Source organism: Heptranchias perlo, chromosome 29 (genome assembly GCF_035084215.1).
Source record: "Heptranchias perlo isolate sHepPer1 chromosome 29, sHepPer1.hap1, whole genome shotgun sequence".
In the NCBI taxonomy this organism is placed as follows: Eukaryota; Metazoa; Chordata; class Chondrichthyes; order Hexanchiformes; family Hexanchidae; genus Heptranchias; species Heptranchias perlo.
This window is the reverse complement of record NC_090353.1, coordinates 10,659,895-10,687,031: the sequence shown is the minus strand read 5'-3', so window position 1 is coordinate 10,687,031 and position 27,137 is coordinate 10,659,895. Positions and strand designations below refer to the sequence as shown.

Here is a 27,137-nt window from a genome sequence, read left to right as displayed (position 1 = left end):
TATAGTCTATATGCAAGGATATAAGTTATTTTTCTAATCATTATATATAAACTTTGCCATAATAATGTCAGCTAATATTATATGCACAGAAGTTTCCATTTTTGGTGACCTTTTGTGGTCACGAAGGTGAACGACATCACTGTTGGGAAATGGAAAACTTTCTTGCCTTGTAAGCCAGAGTCAACATGAAACACTCCAGCATAATAAACTAATGCAGGATAGGGCTCCCAATATACTCTGTCTGGAGAACATACCTCAACACCAAATTCTAAACAGCATTCCCAACCTCACTAGCATGAGAATTTGATTTCTCACATCAGCAATCCAGGTGGCCACTCTGAGTAAGAGTGCCAAGTTACTGCCCATTAGTACAGAATAATGGTTAGCTTTGTGCCGTTGTTATGCACTCTTTGGAAACAGAGCTATGACTGATCAAACTTTCATAAGGAATCCTTACAGTTAGAGACTTTAATGACCGTCTAGGCTGGATTCAAACCCTAGCTCTAGCTACGTCAACTAGCTCCACACAATCATTATAGATAATGGGGCCTCCTTGGCACCAGTGCCAGGCCTCGTCCACAGCCAAGACACAGGCATCCACAAAACAGTTGTGACAGAAATCTATGTAGCCAACCCGGGTATTTTCATCTACCACAACTGGCATTTTTGGTGCTGTTGGTCAACCTTACTATAGGTCACTTTCATAAATTCAAAAGCAAATTCTCCATGTGCAGCCAGTTAGATCATAAATACATTGAATGAACAGAAATATATATTAATGTAAAAAGAATAGCAGAAATTAGTATACAGGCACAAAGGTATGGAAAATACAACTAAATGTCTGAAAAATGGCGAGAGGGTACAGAGGAGATTTACGAGGATGTTGCCAGGTCTGGAGAATTTTAGCTATGAAAATGGGATAGGCTAGGGTTGTTTTCTTTGGAACAGAGGAGGCTGAGGGAGATTTAATTGAGGTGTATAAAATTATGAGGGGCCTAGATAGAGTGGAAAGGAAGGACCTATTTTCCTTAGCAGAGAGATCAGTAACCAGGAGGCATAGATTTAAAGTAATTGGTAGAAGGATTAGAGGGGAGCTGAGGAGAAATTTTTTCACCTAGAGGGTTGTGGGGGTCTGGAACTCACTGCCTGAAAGGGTGGTACAGACAGAAACCCTCAACTCGTTTAACAAGTACTTGGATGTGCACTTGAATGCCGTAACCACAGGGCAACAGACCAAGTGCTGGAAAGTGAGATTAAGCTGGATAGCTCTTTTTCGGCCGGCACTGACATGATGGGCCAAATGGTCTCCTCCTGTGCCGTAATTTTCTATGATATCTCTAAGAATACTAGGTCTTTAAAACATTAATTCTATCAAAAGTTACTCCCATCAAAATGTGGCTTTTATTAATGATTTGATAGGAGATATATATCTACTATATATTAAAAGTATTGTGCATGGTGCACACTTCCTGTAATTGTCACATTTATTTCCAGTAATACCTTCCCCACTTTGTTATAAAACAGCGTATCCTCCAAAGTGCAATGAGCAACACCATGGGAGATGAATTAGCATTTGTTTGAAGGTTATATGTATTTGAGCCAATGCTGTGTTTCAGTATGCCGGTCAGAAAGAAATAGGATTTGGGTTCACACGCAGAGTTTCCCCACATGGTAAACCCCCATTCTCGAACATGCAGTCATGGGGAGGGCACAAAGAGCTATCAAGCCCTCCCCGAAGGGAGTGAGGAGTAAATCAGAATCTCCTCAGCCACTCTTAAGCTGCAATCACAGTATCTTCACTCTGGAGTCCTGATTGTAAATTTACACTTCAACTTCTTAGTGCTGGTTTCATCGACTCTATAATCATAGTCTAAATGTAGTCTTACACATCCCCTAGGAACCATCTCAAGAGCAGTGTAGACAAATGACAAACCTGCAAGCCCTAAATACAAATAAAAGATCAAGAACGATCTTAAATAGTGAGCAGGGTTGACAGTGAAAAAAAGTGAATAGGATTTCAGGACCACTAAAATAGTTTTGGTGCAGGGGTGGGATTAGTGAACTTTAATTCTTATATGTATGATATTCAGATTAAATGTTAACAGAACATTTGACGAGCCCTACCATATGGAATTCTTGTCTGGGTAAATCTGCTTGTGCCTTTACAAGTAATTGCCAGTTCATTATTGAGGCATTTAGCAATTGGTTGGGCACTATACTCTAATGGGCACAAAACATGGGTCTGATGTCACCTGCTGTCTATGTGTAGTATGGAGCACAAAGAATATCACAGTTAGTATAATAATGTACATTAATTTCAACAGCAAAAAAATGTTAATACTAGGTTTTCATAAAGGTAATATACCAATATTAAACAACTACATAAAAAAGGAAAAACTTTTGCGAGGCACTGCAGCTTTAAGGAGTAACACTCTGACCATATCCAACATTTTATCACTTTCCAATTTAGCAGTTTGTTATTATTTCTTGCTCCGTGTATTACCACGGTCTTGTCTATCATGTCTGTTTTGTTTGGCTCTATTAAGACTCCAAGGATACACAATGCACTATTGCAGATACATATTTATAAAGTATGAAATTATTTCCAAAAAAAGATTGGCTGTTAATTTCTGTTATGAAAACCAAATTTTGCCTGCTTACCTTTTGCCAGTCGTTCCAGCCTTTTCCCATGTTCTGGAGGTACTGAATACCTACAGTAAATGGAAACATATCAAATTAGCCTGGTTAAATGATAATACATTTGAAAAATAGTACAAGCAGCAATAAGCATTCGCCTTTCAAGCACAGGCTTGAGTTTGACTGCAGCCTTGAATGACTTTCTGAGGCAAATTTCACCAGCTTTTGACCAGCTACACAAAGTTTAACACTGATCCTCAATGGGCTACTGTATGTATTCTATGTCACTGATACTTGAGAAACTATAGCATGGCAGATAATTTTGAATGTAAGTGTCAATTTTAAAATGTTTTTCCTTCTTCCAATTTTCCCCACTGAAGTCAGTGTCTCACACTTGGGTACAGTTCCACCATTAAGTTAGTCCTATAGTCAACAGAGCTTGACATTAACAGCAGGGGATCAGTGCAACTAAGAGCAGACATCCAGGACAGTTAGTCCCTCCATAGCATGAAGCCATGTGGTAAATTCTGCAGTCTGCACTGGCACCCCTGGCTGAGATCAGCTAAACTGGAACGAAGCAGAGACCAAGCCACAGACTACCATAGTCTGTACACCTCGGAGTCAACCACAGTGCATTTCTCCACTGAGCCAGAAAAAGAACTGGCCTCCTACTAACTGTGTCTTGCAGCTCTTGGAGACAATATATAAAGATGACCAAGTAATTGTCTTGATAGCTTATCCAAAAAGTGGATGACCGAGTGGGCAATTGACGAGAGCATCTTTGATTATATGACCCTCCATCCATAAGGAATGAAAAGTCTTTATAAGCTTGCGAAAAACAGAATGTATAATATAATACATGGCCATACAAGCAGTGGCATAAATCTTCCATAATCTCCACACCTGAGAGGACATTAATATTAAACTTGCTTTTAACAGTGTTTAAATTGAATAGGTCATGGCTCAGAGAGATATGGTAAATATCTCCACTCGCAAAGCTGAATTATATGGCACAACTCACTCGAGTTACTCACTGAACTTCAGTTCTGGAGATACTGATTATCTCTTGCTTGTAGCGATCATATATTCACTACATAATGTATTAGTTTCACAAGTGCAAAAAAGAATGAAAGTTACACAATAGAGCAATTCAAATGGATTTGACAATCACTTTCGAATTGAATTCTGGATTTTGGCCATACTATCACTTCATTCCCCAAGTGATTCCAACCCCAATAACCTTCATAAGCTGGCCAGGTGCAAATTGCTAACACTTCTAAATGAAATAATACCAATTAAAATATTATTTTTCAAAGAACATTAACTGTTGGGTTCAAAGCGTGGAGAACTCAATTTTTACCTGAACAAATTCAAATAAAATAACTGACTTTATTGGAGGATGTAGAATCCAAGTTCCTTTGAGAAATCGATACGACAAACAGTTTACATTCAATCATTTGTGGAATACTGATAAAAGGTGAAACATGCATTCTATTTGAATTAGGTTTACGGTTCCAAGGTCAGAGCGTCAGCAACAACCAACTCTTCTCCTTAGTTCCACTTGAGTTCCTAACACAAGAATTTCCATTCGTTATTATATAATGATTTAGATGCCTCTTGGGAGAATCTAAAGTTGGTTTTATATCATAGTATGATACAGCACCGAAGGAGACCATTGTGCCTGTGCCGGCTCTTTGGTAGAGCTATCCAATTAGTCCTACTCCCCTGCTCTTTCTCCTTGGCCCTGTAAATTTTTTCCTTTGAGCATTTATCCAATTCCCTTTTGAAAGTTATTTCTGAATCTGCTTCCACCGCCCTTTCAGGCAGTGCATTCCAGTTCACAACTGGGTAAAAAACTGTTTCCTCTTGTCACAGCTGGTTCTTTTTTCAACAACTTTAAATCTGTGCCCTCTGGTTACCGACTCTTCTGCCACTGGAAACAGTTTCTCCTTATTTACTCTATCAAATCCCTTCATGATTTTGAACATATTGATCAAATCTCCCTTTAACCTTCTCTGCTCTGAGGAGAACAATCCCAGCTTCTCCAATGTCTCCACAAAACTGAAGTCGCTCATCCCTGGTACCATTCCAGTAAATCTCTTCTGCACCCTCTCTAAGGTCTTAACATCCTTCCTAAAGTGTGGTGCTCAGAATTGGACACAATACTCCAGCTGTGGGCGAACCAGTATTTTATAAAGGTTTAGCATAACTTACTTGCTTTTGTACTCTATGCCTCTATTAATAAAACTAATGCTTTTCTACAGCCTTCTCAACTTGTCCTGCCACCTTCAAAGATTTGTGTACATATACCCCAGGTCTCTCTGTTCCTGTACCTTCTTTAAAATTGTACCATTTCATTCATATTACCTCTCCTCATTCTTCCTACTAAAATATATCACTTCACACTTCTCTGCATTAAATTTCACCTGCCATGTGTCTGCCCATTTCATCCGTCAGTCTATGTCCTCCTGAAGTCGGTTTACTACATCTGCAAACTTTGAAATTATACCCCATATACCCAAGTCCAAGTCATTAATATATAATCAAAAAGAGCAGTGGTCCTAATACTCACCCCTGGGGAGCACCACTGTATACTTCCCTCCAGTGTGAAAAACAACCATTCACCACTACTCTCTCCTATCTGTCCTAGCCAATTTTGTATCCACGCTGCCACAGTCCCTTTAATCCCATGGGCTTTAATTTTGCTAACAAGTCTATTATGTGGTACTTCACCAAAGCCTTTTGAAAGTTCATATATACATCAACCACACTACCCTCATCAACCCCCTCCCCGCTACTTTATCAAAGAGCTCAATCAAGTTAGTCAAACATGATTTTTCTTTAACAAATCCTTCATTTATTAGCCCATACTTTTCCAAGTGCCAATTCAATTTGTCCCAGATTATTGTCTCAAAGTTTCCCCACCACCGTTAGGCTGACTGGCCTGTAATTGCCGGGTTTATCCCTCTCCCCTTTTTTGAACAGGGGTGTAAACATTTGCAATCCTCCAGTCCTCCGGCACCATATCTGAGGATTGGAAGATTGTGGCCAGAGCCTCCACAATTTCTACTCTTACTTTCCTCAGTAACCTAGGATGCATCCCATCAGACCAGGTGACGTTTCTACTTTGAATACTGCTAACCATTTCAGTACCTCCTCTTTATCTATTTTTATCCTATCCAATATCGTTACTACCTAGTCCTTTACTGCTACAATGGCAGCACCTTCTTCTCTAGTGAAGACAGATGCGAAGTGTTGCCCAGAGGTCACCGGTTACGGTACTGGCTTAGTACAAAGAGGAGAAGAGTCAATTCTCTCTTAACTCTCAACTCACTTTAATCACGCCGTTAAATCATATACATATAGCTTATACATCTGGTTAGATATAGGCATGCAGTTTACACCAGGTTATACAGTCTTATACCCAAACTAAGATCTAAACGCACACCCACTAGGTTTCTCTGACACTCCGAGTGGTCACAGAATATAAAGGATAATACCCGAAAAGGAGAGCAGACGCTGGCCAGGCATTCCGTTCTCTCTTTCTTTCGACGTCGTCTCTACGTCCCTGACGTAGGTTCTTCCACTTCCGCGATGGTTGGTCTTCGCTCTGGCTCCACGCCCCAGATTCTTCATTCTTATTCCGAATCTTATCTCTTCAAGGTGTAATGTCTCTCTCTCCCTTTGGTTTAGGCTTGCTCGCCTAGTCTGTGTCTTCTCCTCATTGGCTCTGTCCCAGGGACTTAAGGTAGCATTACCTCATTATTCCTTTTCTAAATAAGGACTTGTGTCTTATCACATCTCCTTTGTCTTTCACAAAACTTAGCTAATTCAAACCGGTTCCAGCCGGCTCAGGCCAGCAACTGAACTCAGGTTACTTCAGTTCAAAAGTTGCTTTTGCCTGTGTGTTAGCAGCTGGGAATCTCAGGTTACTGCAGCCCCTGGCCAACATCTCCCCCCTTTTGATCCAAAGATGCTTATCTTAGGATCATTATTCTCCCTTTCTGTGTACCACTCCTGAGGTTGTCATTGTCCCCCAATGGGCATGTTACATTCGTGATATCCTACGGTTATAGAAAAATATAAAAGAAGTATTCATTTATTACCTCAGCCGTATACTCTGCCTCCATATGATGATTTTTTTTATCCCTAATCGGTCCCATCCTTTTGACTACCCTTTTATTATTTATATGTTTATAAAATACTTTTGGATTCCCTTTTGTTAGCCACTAATCTATTCTCATATTCTCTCTTTGCCCCTCTTACTTCCTTTTTATAGATCTCCTCTGTACTTTCTGTATTCAGCTTGGGGCTCCACTGTATTATGAACCTTATGATAGTCATAAGCCTTCTTTTTCTGTTTCATTTTAGTCTCTATATCTTTAGTCATCTAGGGAGCTCTAGCTTTGGATGCCCTTCTTTTCCCCCTCTTGGGAATATGTCTACGCTGTACCTGAACCATCTCCTCCCTGAAGCAGAAGCCCGTATACCCATGACAGAGAACATCTGCCCAATGTACAAACTGACACCTGGGTTATTGGAGCCCACATACTCAACACAGACTTCAAAATGTATCTCCTAGTTTCTTAGGATGTGACTGATTAGTTGGCCTGATTTCAATTCTCCTCCATTTCTATCCTGCAATGGATATAATAATACTCATGTACTGCACATCCCCTGATTACAATTTCTGAGGCCAGGCAAACGACTTTCTAAGAACTGTACCTATCCATAGCTACTTTACATATGTCCGAATACCTATTACATGATGATTGTGCTTTTCTGGGGCAGGTGGGAAGTGTAACTAACTAATGTTTCATTTATTTGAAACTTTTTTTTTTAAGAAAAGTGTAAAATTTTGTATGTGGAAAAATTATAAATATGCATTTTACTTAATTGAAACCAAGGAGTTAGAATAGTACTTGGGTACTTATCTATACCATTCGTTTGCACAATTTGCATATACACAAAAAAACGACCAGTGACTACATATTGCATAGACATAAATGCAATACATTCTGTCAAAACATCTTGTGGGGGAGGACCATCAACTGTTTATCTCTCCCTTCCAATATTCCTTTTCTGGCTGCACGCCGAACAGCATTTCCCACGAACATTAAAAATAAGATCAGCCCCACTACTTTTTGGCAGACTCAGGGTTACCATGTCCCTATCTCTCAGAGCTAGACTGGCAGGAAACAATCTGCCCACCTGACTTAAAAGCTCCAGGTGGATTTGTTTTTTCCCTGACCTGTAAAAAAAGATTGAGACACCTGCACAAACAAACATTCACCGACAATACTGCTCCAAAACAAAATGGCACTGTATAGCTGTACATTTCTTTCCTTTTATGAAATCCCCAAAAGGTGCAATCTAACAAACATAATATCCCAGCTGCTCTTCAATAGAGCTTCCTCACTCCAAGCCAAATATCACGCCCAAAGGGCCTTTGCCAATGCCACTCTCACTATCCCTAGAATGAGCAATGACCCATGTTGATTTTTCTGAGGAAGCACCATGACTCAGCCTTCAGCCAAGGTCAGATCTCAATATGTGGGAAAGTACAGGCAGTAATCAGTGCCGTAAGAGTCAATGGCACAAGTGTGGCACAAAGAACTATCCCACCATTCAATTTCCAGCAGTTCAGATCCTTTCCCCTCAGTTCTGCATGCAATAAAAAGTTCTTAAAAATGTAATTCTCATGAACAGTTCCAATTTTAAATTTTATTAAAACACAGGTTTTAATAAAAAGTTAACATGGTCCCAATTCTAAATAAAAATGTTGATTCCCATTTTTAAAACAATGTTAACCTGTTCTGCTTTAAAAGAGAATATAAAAAAGGGGGAGAAAATGATTGTGTAAATTTAATGAAGGAGTATTTTCCATTTAATAACTCAATTGCTTATTCAAATAATATATTTGAACTGAGTGTCATTGTCTTTTAGTAAACAAGAATTTTAAAACAAAAACACATTTTATGCACAGTATCTTGTAAACATAACGCAAACAGTTTATCACAATCTCAGCATTCAGTTTTCTTCTGCTTCTAGTCCTAGTTTAGGCCATCCAAACTCCGATTATGTTTCAGCTTTGTAACTCCCCGTGTATCCATTTATTGTATGTAATCTCTCTACTGCTGGGAGTTTCCCTCTGCTCTGGATTAGTCAGGGATCATTTGGTATTTTGCGAACAATGAAACTGACCTGAAATTGACCAGCATTCGGTGAACTAAAACCATAGCTTAAATTGCCGCACATTGATGAGACAGCAGTTGCATCCCAGTGAAATTGTTCTCTATCATGCTGAATACTTTCAAATAGAGCCTGGACAATCTGACAGGGAAGGCAGTTTTGAGCAGACACAAGCTTTATCCTTTTCCTCAATACCTTCTTTATTAAGTTGTTGAACAAGCTTTGATGCAAATCTCCAGTCAGAGCACTTGTATTTATGCTTGTTCCTAAACTAGTCCCTCCCCATTTTTACAATAAAAAAGCTGCCCCTGAACTGCATGGAACTGTCCAACGGTGATCTGGCACCACTTGAGCAATCTGGAAGCAGAGATAACAGACGCTGATGTTCAAACATATGAAACTTTCAAGTCCCTCTGACTGCATTAATCTTATCTTTACAACTAGCAATTACCAATTGTAATTAAGGTAATGCTGCATTGTAGAAATGGATTATTACATCAATCACAAGAGGCCTGGAACAATAAATTTATTTTCCTTCTAATCCATCAAATTCTTTCAAAATCAAACATACCTTACTTAATTTCTAATATTGTTAAGTAATATTAATCCATCAAAGAGGCTTTATAGATTTCAGAATTTTTAATAGCCATCCCTCAACCCTTTTTTTAAACCTTAATCACTAAAGCACAAGTTACAGTCTAAAGATTATTTTTCCCCTTCCTTTTTAGTGAAGGCTTAAGCGATTCATTAGTGAAAGATGACTCTGATCAGTCTGTGTATCACTGTCACCATCAGCGATTCACATTCCAAACTACTTGCATCGTGAGTGACCTGAAACTTACCTCAATGTAGAGAATGCAAAGAAGTGTCGAGTGGTCCCAGCCATCACTCCTCAGCATTTCTGAAATTTGTTTCTAAGCCCCACAAATTGAATGAAGCACATGTGCCACACTACCTGGGTCTTTTCCAACAGTCCATACAAGCCTAGCTACTAGGGAGCACTAGCTACTCTTATGATATCATTATACAGGAAGTGGTGGCAGCAGCAGCAAAGTCTCCATCCAACCATGTTGAGGAGATGATCCAAAGCTGAAGAAATTAACAACATTTTGAAAAAAATTTAGGAATTGTTTAGGGCTGTCCTAATGGTTCAGTGGGTAAATACACGGTGTGGTACCGTGTAATGCAGACCAGTAAGGTCCCAGATTCAATTCCTAGCAGGATGCAACTAGCCTACAGGCAAAATCACCTACAGTTCACACTGACTGCTATCCATTGCCTCCTGCTGGAAAGCCCAAGCGGGTAGAGGTCAGCTAAGGACAGAACTGGAAACAAAAGCAGAAAACACTGGAGACACTCAGCTGGTCAGGCAGCATATGTAGAGAACACACAAGTCGATATTTCAGAATTGAAATATTATAGATGAACAGCATTTAAAGAACAGAATAAGAGAAGGGGGGGGGGGGGGGAACAAAATAAAACACGTGGGTATGTCTCCACCACCCCCCCCACCCCTTGCTTTGTCCTTCTTAAATGCTGTTCATCTGTACTATCTTTCAGTGTGGGCAAAGGTTTCATACCTGAAACATCTAGTATTTTCTCACTGGATGCTACCTGACCTGCTGAGTGTCGTCAGCATTTTCTGATTTTGTTTTGGATTTGCAGTATTTTGCTTTTTGTTCAAAGATAGAATTAGACTCCGTTGTGATGTTTGCCAGTAGTTAAATATTCCCCATCAAGGCTCGCGCATGAAGAGTAGCAACATAACCCAGAGCTGCTGCTACTGGTGGAATTGTATCCCAGCATGAGCCACTGCCTTAAGGAAAATGAACTAAAGAATTGTCTCGGTTAGAGAAAGGATCAAAGGGAAAAAGCAAATGGGACACATGCAATCAGGTCTCAACATAATACGGAGAGCAAAGCATACTGTGCCTGCTTTAGGAATTTACGTACATAACAGTCAGTGCATTTCAAAAGTAATTAATTAATTATTTGAAGCACTAGTTGAGACATCAGATGGTATATAAAAGCACATTTTATAAATCACTCCACTAAATGTACTGCCCTAATGAGCAGCTTTGTTCAGCTAAACTGAAACTTGAAAAAAAAGACTTGTGTCCATACCTATTATACTGCTAATGGATGATAATCAGCTGTTCAGTTTGTACCTCAATTTGCACATCTAAACAAGGGGAGGAATAAAACAAGCCCAAAAAAAAAATCCACTCACTTAACTTGCCAATTGCCTTTGCAAGCTGGGAAACAGAAGCAACAACCAGCTTATATGCAACACCAGGAAAATACAACGCCACTACAACCAAAGACCAGCTACTGTCCTAAGGTAGATGTCAAAATACACTTGTAACATTTCCTATTTGTTCAATAGCCTCTGTAATTCACTGCCAGTGGAGTCACAATTTATTTAAAACTCGATCTGACAAGTGACATTCTTTGAAACAGAGCTGAACACATCAGCTTAGGAGTGCAATAAATCCATATTAAATAGCAGTTAACTAATAATTTAATAGCAGTTAACAATTGAATCAGGATTTCTATAGACTTCAGATAAATAGTTTGCAAAGCACAGCCTATCTAATCATTCATTCAGCAACTCTCTCAAAAGACAGAAAAAAATTGGATTCTTTTTTGCCAATTTTCTCTCCTGCAGATGACTCATGCCTAGGTATAATTTCACAGGCACTGGCAGTTCTCCAGCGCCTCATCTAAGTGATCGCTCTTCATTATTGGGTGTCAGCAAGCTGTTCAATAGTGGAGAACATCAAAACCAAGCACAGCCCTAACCTATCCCAGACACCCACATGAACTCTCCCCCTCACACACACTCGCTCCAACAGGGGGCTCGGAAAAGAAATCAAGACTAGGAGACTTGTTTCCTACATTACAACAGTGGCTACACTTGAAAAGTATTTGGGGCATCCTGAGGTCATGAAGGGTGCGATACAAGTGAAAATTCATTCTTCCTTCTACCCATGGGGCCTCAGCTGAGATCAGTGAACTGAGTACAGACCATGGACTGAACCCTAGATCTTCCTGCTCTAAATGATACAGTACATCAAGGAATGAATTATTATTTGATTTCGTTGGTGACTTTAGAATTAGAGAAGCAGACTCAAAATTAACCAGGGTCAAGCAAGAATGGAGACTGGAAAAAAATTGTCCCTCTCCTCTCCCCCACCACATACATTATAATGGATTAGACTTCTACCTGGAAGCAGTCTGCCCTCCTGATCACAGTTGAAGTCTGGTGCAGTGAGAACAATAAAAAGGGGAAGGAAAGAAAGTTCTCATCTCAAAACAATAGAATTAACAGCACAGAAAGAGGCCATTCCGCCCAACTGGTATATGCCAACGTTTATGCTCCACACGAGCCTCCTCCCACCCTACTTCATCTAATTCTATCTGCATATCCTTCTATTCCTTTCTCCCTCATGTACTTATCTAGCTTCCCCTTAAAGACATCTGCGCTAGTTGCCTCAACTACTCCATGTGGTAGCGAGTTCCACATTCTAACCACTCTCTGGGTAAAGAAGCTTCTCCTGAATTCCCTATTGGATTTATTAGTGACTATCTTATATTTATGGCCCCTAAGCTTTGGGTTCCCCCCACGTCGAAACATCTACCCAATCAAACCCATTCATAATTTTAACAACCTCTATTAGGTTGCCCCTCAGCCTTCTCTTTTCTAGACAAAAGAGCCCCTGCCTGTTCAATCTTTCCTGATGATTATATCCTCAGTGTTCCTGTAAATCTTCTCCAGTGCCTCTATCTTTTTTGTAGTCCAAAACTGTACACAATACTCCAAGTGTGGTCTAACCAAGTTTCTATACGTGTAACATAACTTCCCTGCTTTTCAATCTTGTTCCTCTAGGATTGAATCCCAGTGCTTTGTTCGTATTTTTATGGCCTTGTTAACATAAAATGTGTAGCCAATCTATAAGTTTTCTCAAACATACTTTTTAATCCGATCTACATAATACACCATAAAAATAAAATGGCAGTAAAATTGAAATAGTTTCTGAAATTAAATCACTTAACGAAGTACTTTCTACTGCTTAGTATTAAGCTGAAATACTGCCTAAGATGATTAAATCCTACAGGTTTCTAGGAAGGAAAATCACTTTCCTTATTAAAAAGCATTTTACTATAACCCTCTAAGGTAAATCAGCTTTAGCTTCATCAAATGTGCGCACATGCAACCTGGCATAACCTTCCAGCCATGCCTTCTCTTACTGCACTACTTCCCAGAATATGCAATGAAATAGATGAAATGCTTTTCACCAGCTAAATACATGGAATTATTGAGAGCAGGAGCATTCCATAAAAAAAGATTTAGTGCAGGTCATGGCCCAAGCTTATAACTTATGATATCTGATCAGAGAGGTGGAGATGAATTCTGCCCTTGAGTGTTTTCACATGTTTTATGGCAATAAGTGTTTATGTGTGGTCAGCGTTAGTACCGGGGGCAGGAGGATGTCTACATCTCGTTATTTAGTTCTAATCAGCCTTACGAAGGCTACGCTGTGTTAATGCTTCAAAGTCCGTCTTTATCTGTTCTGCGGCAATTTGCTTTGTGGTACCATATCAAAACTACCTCCTTACCTTCCTCTGAATGGAATTCATTTCAAGGTTCATGGACTAGAGGTCAAGTTGAAGGGATTTTTTTTTCTGTTCACTAAAGTTAACCTCATCATTAATGAAAAACATAATTAACTTATGGACAATCTTTTTGGGATAGAGAACTTCTATTAAAATGAACAGAAATGCCAACATTTTGCAAGGGAGAGGGTTGTGCAGAGGGAAGAAAGGAGGAATTCTTGAACTTCAGGACCAAAACTGTATCGTGCATCTTTTATACAATACTGTGTTATCTCAGCAAACATATCAATCAAATAACCTTAAAGCCCTTTCATACCGTGCATTCTTGTACAGTTGAGATGGTTTGTCTTTTTGTTCATCTAACAATTGCATTGGGTTAGGAGTTATCCATCACCAACATCTTTACCACAACTGTACAAAAAAAATCCACCATCTCAAAAGCAAACTATTTATTAAAAGATTAAAGCAACCAAGTGTGTACACTGATCACTATGTGTGTCCCCACCATCTCTCCAACCTCCTGAGGATATGATGTGGAGATGCCGGTGATGGACTGGGGTTGACAATTGTAAACTCCTGAGGATAACAATTGGTCCCTGGTATAAGTTGCTGAATTGTTCATTTCTTGTACACAAAAATCTGACTGTACTTTGATCTTAGATCATGCAGGTGTCCATTCTGATGCAGGGGTTTCCTGTAACCAGGACAGACTATTATTTTCTTTAAGAAGTCTTGGATTTGTTTTTGTACCAGCTTCAACTGTCCATGCAACATCAACAATCTGCAGAGTTAGCCTGGGAATGCTCACCAGAGGATTGATGACAAACAGGTTTATCCAGAAATAATCTGTGGTTTCATGAAGAATTCAGGAGCCAGTATGTTAACAATTAAATGTTTTAAGCATCTTGATTTGAAGTAGCTAGATATCAAAAAAATGAATTTGGCCACCCAAAGATAATTTTCTGAACTATTAGAGAAAGTTAATTATATTGGCTATCCTTTTCGACACAAAATAGTGTGTGGCTGGAGCCCAATACCCCACCTGGATCAACTTGTCAAAGGTGACAAGTTATTGTATTGAAAAGAGAAATTGTTGTTAACACAGCAATCAAATGAGTATCTGAAAGAGAAAAGCAGGTGAAGCATTTCAGTTGGGGAGTTTTGACGAAGGGTCTCCATCTGAAACGTTCACCTCACACACGATCAGGCAATGGTCCGGATTCTATTGTGAGCGGCGAACGAACGGCGTCGTTCATCAGACTTACACATGCCCATAGACTTTGAGCTTTTGCGTGGCAAGTTCCTGTAAATTAGAAATCCAAAAAGCGCAGCACCCTCTATAGGGCATCTAGGACGTGTGTGAACAGGGCAAGCAGCTGTGCATCTCCTTAACCAATCAGATTGAAGCATCGTTCATAACAGCGCTGTCAAAATCAGGAAGTGTAAGTTAGAACAGTAAATTCAATGTCAAATCAGGTACAGAAAGTGAAATAAAGGAGGGTAAGAAGGTTGAATTAAGAGACAGAGATAAAAGAGACAAAGAAAAAGTTATTTTAAATTTTTTTTAATGTCCAATAATAATTAAAATCTGATTGAATGAGACCCCACAGTTGTAAAAGTTAATTTTTAGTGCCAGAGGGGTTGTTTGGCAGTAATTAAGACTTACCACATCCTTAAAAGGGTACCTAGACTTGAAATCTTTTTTTTTGGTGAGTTTAGTCTGCATCTATCAGGTAAGTACAAGAATTTCACATTGTTCAATACATTTGAACGGTTAGTCAGATGGTGAGATGCCATTTTCACGCAGCTTTTGGAGGAGCATCACACATCTCCTACATCAACTTCCAGATTTTCACATTGAACTGCATACGTGCGGTCGCCAGTAGTTACTGTCCAATTTGCTGTTAGCAACCCCTTTACTTCAACAGCAAAATCCAGCCCAACGCAAATAAAAAGCAAAAACTGCAAATGTTAAACACTAAACAGGTAATTTTTTTTTCTTTCTAACTTCCCCATTTTCTCACTTTTTTTCATTTTGGGGCCTCTCACTGTTTGTTATTTGCACACTCTTGTTTCTTTAATGTCTTCCTAACTGAGATGGTCTTTATATCATTTGCCAATCTCCTGCTTTCCTTTTAAGCAAGGTGCAGGTTATGAATTTCCTGTGGTTGGAGTATCCCGTTTTGTTTTTCTTCCCATTTTTGCTGATTCTGTTAATATGCTTGCAGACCTTTAAGTTTTCAGTTCTGAAGGAGGATATTGTCCGAAGCATTAACCCGTATTTTCTCTCTAACAATGCTGACTGGCTGCAGTGTATTTCCAGCATTATCTGTTTTTAATTGAAATTTCCAGCACTTGTAATTTTTCTCTGACAAAATATGTTTATTTTCTCATCTTATAACTAATATATATTTTTATCCTTGTGCACGTTAAACTCCGGCAGTTTGCTGTATGTGATGCTGGGAGTTTCTCTTTACTTCACAGCTTTGAATTAACTTTTATCCAACTTTGCCGAAAACACTAATTTAATTTAAGTGGAAAAGAGGGGAAAACACACTGACCATGCCTCCAATCTAACAATTTTGTTTTACATAAATTGCTGCTTCAATTAGGCATCTTGCAATTAAACAGTAAATATTTCAAAGATGGTGATTTTAATTAGTTAATTCACATTAAACAGACACAGATGCACAAAGAGATCCTAATGTGTTGAACTTTAGTTCTGTTAGTCAAAGGTTACAATCTTGTATTTGATAAGAGTCCTCTGAAGTGCTATTTCTAACCAAGTCATGTACATTTGAAGAAGCCAATTTCACAGTGGCTGCACAGAGGTTGTACAAACAGCCGATGTGTATTTTAACATGCTATAATTACCAAAAAGCGAAGACGAGGAATTTAAAATGCATAATTTCTTGCTCATACTGAAAGTTCATCCATGTGAATAAACTCGTTCTGATGACTGCTGACGTGCATAAAATACCATCCTTGTAACTTCAAAGGCAAGGCACATTCCAGCAATGAGAGAGTTAGGAATTTTTTGTGGTAAACTTACGCTCCTTGGGCACCCCAAAGTGTTGCTCATTCAACTTACAATAGGACTAAAGTCAATCACTGCACAGCATAGCCGCCAAGTTACTGACTTTTTTTTAATTCATTCATGGGATGTAGGCATCGCTGGCAAGGCCAGCATTTATTGCCATCCCTGATTGCCCTTGAGAAGGTGGTGGTGAGCCGTCTTCTTGAACCGCTGCAGTCCATGTGGTGAAGGTGCTCCCACAATGCTGTTAGTTAGGGAGTTCCAGGATTTTGACCCAGTGACTATGAAGGAACGGCGATATATTTCCAAGTCGGGATGGTGTGAGACTTGGAGGGGAACGTGCAGGTGGTGGTGGTGTTCCCATGTGCCTGCTGTCCTTGTCCTTCCAGGTGGTAGAGGTCGCGGGTTTGGGAGGTGTTGTCGAAGAAGCTTTGGTGAGTTTCTGCAGTGCATCCTGTAGATGGTACACACTGCAGCCACAGTGCACCAGTGGTGAAGGGAGTGAATGTTTAGGGTGGTGGATGGGGTACCAATCAAGCAGGCTGCTTTGTCCTGGATGGTGTTGAGCTTCTTGAGTGTTGTTGGAGCTGCATTCATCCAGGCAAGTGGAGTGTATTCCATCACACTCCTGACTTGTGCCTTGTAGATGGTGGAAAGGCCTTTGGGAGTCAGGAGATGAGTCACTCACTGCAGAATACCCAGCCTCTGACCTGCTCTTGTGGCTACAGTATTTATATGGCTGGTCCAGTTACGTTTCTGGTCAATGGTGACCCTCAGGATGTTGATGGTGGGGGATTCAGCAATGGTAATGCCGTTGAATCTCAAGGGGAAGTGGTTAGATTCTTTCTTGTTGGAGATGGTCATTGCCTGGCACGAATGTTACTTGCCACTTATCAGTCCAAGCCTGGATATTGTCCAGGTCTTGCTGCATACGGGCACGGACTGCTTCATTATGCAAATGGAACTGAACACTGTGCAATCAGCAGCGAACGTCCCCATTTCTGACCTTATGATTTTGGGGGGGGGGGGGGGGGGGGGCGCGCGGAAATGGTCATTGATGAAGCAGCTGAAGATGGTTGGGCCTAGGTCACTGCCCTGAGCAACTCCTGCAGCAACGTCCTGGGGCTGAGATGATTGGCCTCAAACAACCACTACCATCTTCCTTTGTACTAGGTATGACTCCAGCCACTGGAAAGTTTTCCCCCTGATTCCCATTGACTTCAATTTTACTAGGGCTCCTTGGTGCTACACTCGGTCAAATGCTGCCTTGATGTCAAGGGCAGTCACTCTCACCTCACCTCTGGAATTCAGCTCTTTTGTCCATGTTTGGACCAAGGCTGTAATGAGGTCTGGAGCCGAGTGGTCCTGACGGAACCCAAACTGAGCATCTGTGAGCAGGTTATTGGCGAGTAAGTGCCGCTTGATGGAAGGTGTCATCGACACCTTCCATCACTTTGCTGATGATCGAGAGTAGACTGTTGGGGTGGTAATTGGCCAGATTGGATTTGTCCTGCTTTTTGTGGACAGGACATAACTGGGCAATTTTCCACTTTGTCAGGTAGATGCCAGTGTTGTAGCTGGAACAGTTTGGCTAGAGGCGCGGCTAGTTCTGGAACACAAGTTTTCAGCACTATAGCCGGGATGTTGTCGGGCCCCATAGCCTTTGCTGTATCCAGTGCACTCAGCCGTTTCTTGATATCAGGTGGAGTGAATCGAACTGGCTGAAGACTGGCTTCTGTGATGGTGGGGATATCAGGAGGAGGCCAAGATGGATCACCCAACTCGGCGCTTCTGGCTGAAGATGGTTGCAAATGCTTCAGCCTTGTCTTTTGTACTCACGTGCTGGACTCTGCCATCATTGAGGATGGAGATGTTCACAGAGCCTCCTCCTCCCATTAGTTGGTTAATTGTCCACCACCATTCACGACTGGTGGACAATTAAACAACTTCATCACCATATCCTCCAAACAACGCGCTCAAGTAGGAAACAACCATAAAAAGCTGCACAATATGGTCCTTTCATATAAATATAAAGCATAACCTGAAATTGTCAGAAGCCTTGTAATATTTACTGCGCTTTTTTCAGTAATGGTCTAGCTGCAGTTGGGCTCCAGCCAGGCAGTACCTCATTTATACTAACTGTCTCAAATGGTAGTTCTCCTTCTCAAGGATGATCTTCTCGTGGATGCTTAAATACATGTGCAGAGCTCCTCTCCAAAGTGTTTAAATTTGAAATGTTGAGAGTATAGGCTCTCCATGGAACTTGGGGGCCTGGTAAAAATTTACAAAACCATGTCATAAGACAACAACTTGCATTTATATAGCACCTTTAACGTAGCAAGTGTCCCATAGCTTCACAGAAGCGTTATCAGACAAAATGTGACACCGAGCCACAAAGGAATATTAAGACAGATGACCAAAAGCTTGATCAAATAGGTAAGTTTTAAGGAGTGACTTAAAAGGAGGAGAGGGGGGAAATTCCAGAGCCGAGGGCCTGGGCAGCTGAAGGTATGGCCACCTATGGTGGAGCAATGAAAATCAGTGGTGCGCAAGAGACCAGAATTCGAGGAGCGCAGAAATCTTTTCTTCCACTGTAGTGTTGTTTCTACAAAATGTGAAAATTGTGGTACTGTTATGTTGGGATATAAGTATGTATCACTAAATGTAAAGTAAGATTAGATTTAAAAATTAATTTAACTAATAGCAATAGAAGCTAGAAGATTTACATTCAGTATTTGGATAAGCACATGAACTCCAAAAAGGAAAAATTACAGTAGGGAAGGTCGGTAGATCGATAGATAGATGTTAGCTTGGCTTAGTTGGTAGCACTCCAAGTAGGAGTGGAATGATCGTGGGTTCAAACCCCCTGTGAAACTGAGCATATAATCTAGACAGATACTTCAGGATAGTACCACTGTCATGTTAGCCTAAATAACAGCAGTGACCTAAATTCAAAAGTAATTCATTGGATATGAAGCACTTTGGGATGTCTTGATGTATAAGGTACTATATTTTTTTTAAAAATTCATATAGTGCCTTTAACTAGAAAAAAGTCCAAGCTCTTCACAAAGGCATTATGGAACTCGAAGTATGTGGTCTTTGTGGTGGAGAGGATATTGAGTCGGTAGCTCAGCTCAGGGTCTAATAAGTCCCCCATGGTTGGGAACAGTTTGGTTCAATCTGAGATAGTGGTCCGGGTGGGGGTTGGAGTCAGTGAAGGAGATTCGGAGCTTGTGGCGGTCGCCCCTGTATTTAACTGGAGGGAACTGCATCATTCAAGATTTTTACAATAATATTAGGGAAAAAAAAAAGAGGGTGGTCAAGAGCAATGTGGGCCCCTTAAAAACTGATAATGGTAATATTGTAAATGAAAATTAGGAAATGGCAGACATGTTAAATAATTACTGTACATCTATATTTACAGGAGAGGAACAGGATAGCATGCCAGACACCAAGGAAACTAATTTTGAATCAGGGACGGGGACTCACCATAATTAACATAAGGAAATTAACAGTAATGAAGAAAACAATGGCACTGAAGAGTGACAAATTCCCAGGACCAGAAGGTTTCCATCCCAGGATTTTAAAGGAAGTAGGAACGCTGCAGATGCCATAACGATAACCTTCCAAAGTTCACTTGATTCAGGAACAGTTCCTTTAGATGAGAAAATTGCACATGTCACTCCGTTATTTAAGAAAGGTGCGAGGGAGAAACTAGGTAACAATAGACCAGTTAGCCTAACATCTGTTGTCAGAAAATTACAAGAATTTATAATTAAGGATAGAATGACCTTGAAAATTTTCAGCCGGTCAGAGAGCCTGCGTGGATTTGTAAAGAATAGGCCAGGGGAATGTCTATGAATGTTGTTTATACGGACTTCCAGAAGGCATTTGATAAAGTCCCTCATAAGAGACTGTTAGCTAAAGTTGAAGCTCATGGAATTGAGAGCAAATTCTTGACCTGGTTAGGAAATTGGCTGAGCAGCAGTAGACAGAGAGTAGGGATAATGGGCAGGTACTCAAATTGGCAGGATGTGACTAGTGGTGTCCCACAGGGATCTGTGTTGGGGCCTCAATTATTCACTGTATTTATTAATGACTTAGATGGTGGGATAGAGAGCCACATATACAAGTTTGCCGATGACACAAAGATAGGCAGCATTGTAAGCTGGAAGCATAAAATTACAGAGATATTAAATAGATTAAGTGAATGGGTAAAACTGTGGCAAATGGATTTCAATGTAGTCAAGTGTGAGGTCATCCACTTTGGACCTAAAAGGGATAGATCAGAGCACTTTCTAAATGGTGAAAAGCTCAAAACAGTGGCGGTCCAAAGAGAGTTAGGGGTCCATGTACATAGATCATTAAAATGTCATGGACAGGTACAGAAAATAATCAAAAAAGCTAATGGAATGCTGGCCTTTATATCTAGAGGACTAAAATACAAAAGGGGTAGAAGTTATGCTACAGCTGTACAAAGCCCTGGTTAGACTACACCTGGAGTATTGTGTTGAGTTCTGGACACCGCACTTAGGAAGGATATATTAGCCTTGGAGGGAGTGCAGCGTAGATTTACCAGAATGATACCTGGACTCCAAGGGTTAAATTATGACGAGCAATTAAACAAACTAGGATTGTATTCCCTGGAATTTAGAAGATTAAGAGGTGATTTGATCGAAGTTTTCAAAATATTAAGGGGAACTGATAGAGAGAAGCTATTTCCGCTGATTGGGGAGTCTAGGACTGGGGACATAGCCTAAAAATTAGAGCCAGGGTTTTCAGGAGTGAGGTTAGGAAACATTTCTACACGCAAAGTTGATGCTAACTCAATTCTTAATTTTAAATCCGAGACTGATGGGATTTGGGCTAAGGCAAGTATATGGAGTTAGGTCACACATCGTCCAAGATTTCATTGCAAGGCGGAACAAGCTCGAGGGGCTGAATGGCCAACTCCTGTTCCTATGGAACGTTGGACAAGCAAGCAGAAAATGCAAGTTCTTCCTTTGTGGATGGATAAAAAAAAATCTTTTATTTTATAAAATGAGCTCCATGCTGCATCAAAACAGAAAAGCATCCAGTATGAGGGTACAAAAACATAATAAGTAATCCTTTCAAAACTGTTTGATAGCCTTTTCCTTTCAATCTAACAAAAAACAATAACTCTTTAGGGAGATAAATACTTGATCTCAATAAACAAACTATTCTAGGTTCAAGATTACCACCCTTATATTAAATGCAATCAAAGAGAATAGGAAATGATTTATTTCCCTTTACAGAAAGGCCTGTAATATATAGTTTGCCTTCGTACCTGGAAGCTGTAAAATTAGAAGCATTGCAACGAAAGCAACAATTTCTAAAATGCTCAAATAGCTAATATTCTTCCGCTACAAAATAAAACAGCTGCCGATCCTATATATATGCTAAAATGCCCAAGTATATTGAAATAAAGATGCATTGAATGCATTAATGATGCTGAATTCTTGGTGCATTATGCATTCAATGAATCACTCTGCATCTTCTCCCCATAATGTGAATCACAATACAAAAAAGCAAACAGTCTACTGGACAAATAGACATATGATCAAATTTAACAAACTAAATTGTTGGGTAGAAACAATTTCAAAAATTGGAAGAGAGCTGTAATGTACTTGTTAACCAGAACTCATGAATTTGCTATACTACAGTTTAGATGGTAAATGTACATCTGTCACAGCATGAAAATTACAGTACAGAGCGACCGAATTTCACTCTGATTTAGCTGCACTACCTCGACTGAGTCACATCCAAGCTGGTGTTTCAGCAGAGTAGCAACATTCCATAAACTCCAGTGCACTAATCAGAGGCTGACGACACCACCATACATCCCGATGTGTATTCCAAAAGCACGATGTTGAGATTTAGAAACATAAAAACATAGAAAATAGGAGCAAGAGTAGGCCATTCGGCCCTTCGGGCCTGCTCCACCATTCAGAATGATCATGGCTGATCGTCTAACCCTGTACCCTGTTCCTGCTTTTTCCCCATATCCCTTGATCCCTTTAGCATGAAGAAATATATCTATCTCCTTCTTGAATACATCTAATGACTTGGCCTCCACTGCCTTCTGTGGTAGAGAATTCCACAGGTTCACCACCTTCTGAGTGAAGAAATTTCTCCTCATCTCTGTTCCAAATGGCATACCCCATATCCTCAGACTGTGACCCCTGGTTCTGGACTCCCCAGCCATCGGGAACATCCTCCCTGCATCTAGTCTGTCGAGTCCTGTTAGAATTTTATATGTTTCGATGAGATCACCTCTCATTCTTCTAAACTCTAGTGAATATCGGCCTAGTCGACCCAATCTCTCCTCATAAGTCAGTCCTGCCATCCCAGGAATCAGTCTGGTAAACCTTCGTTGCACTCCCTCCATAGCAAGGACATCCTTCCTCAGATAAGGAGACCAAAACTGCACACAATACTCCAGATGTGGTCTCACGAAGGCCCTGTACAACTGCAGTAAGACATCCCTGTTCCTGTACTCAAATCCTCTTGCAATGAAGGCCAACATACCATTCGCCTTCCTAACTGCTTGCTGCACCTGAATGCTCGCTTTCAGCGACTGGTGTACAAGGACACCCAGGTCTTGTTGCATCTCCCCTTTTCCCAATCTATCACCATTCAGATAATAATCTGCCTTTCTGTTTTTACAATCAAAGTGAATAACCTCACATTTATCCATGTTATACTGCATCTGCCATGTTCTTACCTACTCACCCAACTTGTCTAAATCACATTGGAGCCTCTTTGCATCCTCCTCACAGCTCACATTCCACCCCAGTTTTGTGTCGTCTGCAAACTTGGAAATGTTACATTTAGTTCCCTCATCCAAATCATTGATATATATTGTGAAGAGCTGGGGCCCAAGCACTGATCCCTGCAGTACCCCACTAGTCACTGCCCGTCACCTGGAAAAAGACCCGTTTATTCCTACTCTGTTTCCTGTCTGTCAACCAATTCTCAATCCATGCCAGTATATTCCCCCCAATCCCATAGGTTTTAATTTTGCACACTAACCTCTTGTGTGGGACCTTATCAAAAGTCTTCTGAAAATCCAAATACACCACATCCACTGGTTCTCCCCTATCTATTCTACCAGTTACATCCTCAAAAAACTCCAGTAGATTTGTTAAGCATGATTTCCCTTTCATAAACCCATGCTGACTTTGTCCAATCCCGTTAATGCCCTCCAAGTGTTCCGTTATCACATCTTTTATAATAGACTTGAGCATTTTCCCCACTACTGATGTTAGGCTAACTGGTCTGTAATTCCCTGTTTTTTCTCTCCCTCCTTTTTTAAATATTGGGGTTACATTTTCCACCCTCCAATCTGTAGGAACTGTTCCAGAGTCTATAGAATTTTGGAAGATGATCACCTATTGCATCCACTATTTCCAGGGCCACTTCCTTTAGTACTCTGGGATGTAGATTATCAGACCATGGGGATTTGTCAGCCTTTAGCCCCATTAATTTCCCGAGCACTATTTTTTTTTACTCATACTGATTTCCTTCAATTCCTCCCTCTCACTAGACCCTTGGTTCCCTAACATTTCTGGCAGGTTATTTGTGTCCTCCTTTGTGAAGACAGAACCAAAGTATGTGTTTAATTGTTCTGCCATTTCTTTGTTCCCCATTATAATTTCCCCCATTTCTGACTGTAAGGGACCTACATTTGTCTTCACTAATCTTTTTCTCTTGACATATTTATAGAAGTTTTTACAGTCAGTTTTTATGTTCCCTGCTAGTTTACTCTCATACTCTATTTTTCCCCTCTTAATCAGTCTCTTTGTTCTCCTTTGCTGAATTCTGAACTGCTCCCAATCCTCAGGCTTGCCGCTTTTTCTGGCAATTTTGTATGTCTCCTCTTTGGATCTAATACTATCCCTAATTTCTTTTGTAAGCCACAGATGAGCCACCTTTCCTGTTTTATTTTTGCGCCAGACAGGAATGAATAATTGTTGTAATTCCTGCACACGTTCTTTAAATATTAGCCATTGCCTATCCACCGTCATCCCTTTTAGTAAAGTTCCCCAATCTCTCCGAGCCAACTCGCACCTCATACTTTCATAATTTCCTTTATTTAGATTCAGGACCCTAGTTTCCGATTCAACTACTTCACTCTCCATCTTAACGAGGAATTATATCATGTCGTGATGATATCAGAGACCTGGCTCAAAAAAGGGCAGGATTGGGTACTAAATATTCCTGGATACAAGGTGTTCAGGAAAGATTTGCACTGAATCTTCCCGCTTAGCAACACCCACCTGGGCAACAGAAGTAAGAAAACACACGTGATGCTAAGATGCCACTGAACACTCAAACATCACAATGCATGTACAGGTACAGGCTCAACACACGATATGGCAGGGACATACATTACAACAGTGACTCCACTTCAGAAGTACTTCATTGGCTGTAATGCGCTTTGGGATGTCCTGAGGTCATTAAAGGTGCTATATAAATCCAAGGCTTTCTTTCTTTGGACAGCATGAGCAGTAGTGGCCCAAATTTCAGAGATAACTGGAGCGCCCAGTTTATGCAGCAAGTGCAAACTACTGGCAGAAATGTTGTGGTGTCCGAGTCTACTTCATTCCCACACGCCACAAACACAACAGCAGCAAACATCAATCATTTGGTAAATAAGGTTCCTGTGTTAAGTCAGAAGCTGCATGCATGAAGCTTAGGTCTTATTTGCTCTTTCCAGATCATTGAGGATTGAACATAAAAGGAGTCATAGAACATCACCACATTACAGCTGTAGAGAGAAGACCAGATAATGGGTGTACAGTCCAGTGATGGCTGGTGACCTTTTTGACAGGTGAGGCACAGCTATACATGCTTAACCATGGACATGGGCCCTTCATGCACACGCAATGAGTTTTCATTTCCTTGTTCAGATATCTTTCATTACAAGAAGGAAGCAAGTTCAAAGAGTAAGAGGGGAACCAGTAAACAGGTGGAAGGAGAGGAAGCCAATAATTACTTTGACAGAGCCAGCTCCTTTTCTTGAACTCATTCTTCCAGATAAGTACATCGTAAACCTCCACCTGGCAGCCCTTCTTGTGGAATCACACCACCACAATGTGGAGCACGGCCCCAACGCTCGGCTCCATCCTGCTCACCTGGGGCTTGAGCTGCTGCCGACAGCGGCACCGACTCCAGGGGAAGAGCAGGAAATGAGAAAAGTAGCTAAACAAAATTCTAAACACAGAAATTTCAGTCTTCTGCTCAGCTTTGAGTATGTTTGAAGGCAACAGACAATTTTTCCAGGGCCTGATGACCACCCTGGCAGAGATGCCAAGCTTAGAGGCTGAATTCAGCCCTTATCTAAAGGGCTAATAGCTTCTTGACAGAGAGCCTGCTCTACATCTGAGCTTGCTTAGCCACCTATCAGTGCTTACCCTGGCCCATTGTCTTGGGTGTCCAATACCAACTGCTACAGCAGACACTACCCAGACCAATGTCCTCCAAAGTAGCCCACATCCAATTCCTAGCAATAACCAGAACTATTTGGGTGGACTGCTTATGCATGTGTTTCACCCAGTGTACCAGAAAAACCTAACACATATGTCCAGTTATTTAGACTCTTCAGGAGAAATTGGAGCACTGCCCTGGGCAGGGTACCTTTTATCCACACCTGGAAGACAACCAGCAAGTTACAAGGTGACTGTGCATAAAGGAAACTTTCACATGCCTGGGACATTACAACAGTGACCACACTTCAAAATTACTTCATTGGCTGTAAAGCGCTTTGGGACGTCCTGAGGTCGTGAAAGGCGCTATATAAATGCAAGTTCTTTCTTTGTACCCAACCATTTCTTAATTTCCTCTATGGGAACTGTCTATTTGTACTTGAAAGTTAAGGACAAATAGACTAATTAAGTGAAGAACTAAAATTTTCACTTAATTCGGAACCTAAAACAGCCAGAACATTTCAAAAACCATTAAAAGGCAGGTTTTGTTTTTCAATTAGTAGTTTTACAACAGAAGTGTAAACTTTCTTTTATGTTCTCCACTCAGAATTAATTTTTCCTTCTTGAAAGGAAGACTCTTCTCCTTCTATCAGATCAAAGCAAGGACCTTCTATGGAGATTGTGGGACACAAAAATAATGGAGAAGTTTTGATGCTGAGCATTCCAAAGCAGGCGCTTCTGATGTTAGACAGCAGCAACAGTGCTTTAAGAAACACGGGTGATTATGAAAATCTAAAAATAGGCTAAAGCACTCAGAGTGCTGATATCACTATAGACAAGAAATTCACACAAATGACATGTTTAATTAAAAATGGAAGCATTTATCAACTAAAAACATGAATACTTTTCTCTGAAAAGAACTGGCTGAAAAGATTGGAGCGAAATTCAAGACACAATTAAAGTGTCATTTTTTAAAAAAATCTTTCTCTTTGCCTCTCCTGAAGGTTGGGTCTTCTGCTGGACTGTGGTTGCAAAGATGCCAAGCATGCCTCTTGTACCTCAGCCAAGCAGCTATTTTTCACATATGGGTCAGGACATTGTGTCCTAACAAGGAGGGCATTCACAGCAAAGCCTGAACCTGTCTTCCCCATCTTCACAAGTACACTTTTTAAGCAAGTGTCGCTGGACAGTGATCAGGAGCAGGC

The 27,137-nt window shown here is 40.5% G+C and overlaps 1 protein-coding gene across 4 annotated transcripts in view; it reads right to left on the bottom strand.

Annotated features, from left to right (window-relative positions):
• kdm4b (lysine (K)-specific demethylase 4B) overlaps positions 1-27,137 on the bottom strand; it is a 433,937-nt gene that overhangs the window by 302,388 nt on the left and 104,412 nt on the right. For all 4 annotated transcript variants that reach the window (XM_067968101.1, XM_067968103.1, XM_067968104.1 and 1 more), the window contains one exon: positions 2,662-2,711. In XM_067968101.1, coding sequence (XP_067824202.1) covers positions 2,662-2,711 — 50 coding nt within the window. The remainder of the gene's footprint in view (positions 1-2,661; positions 2,712-27,137) is intronic.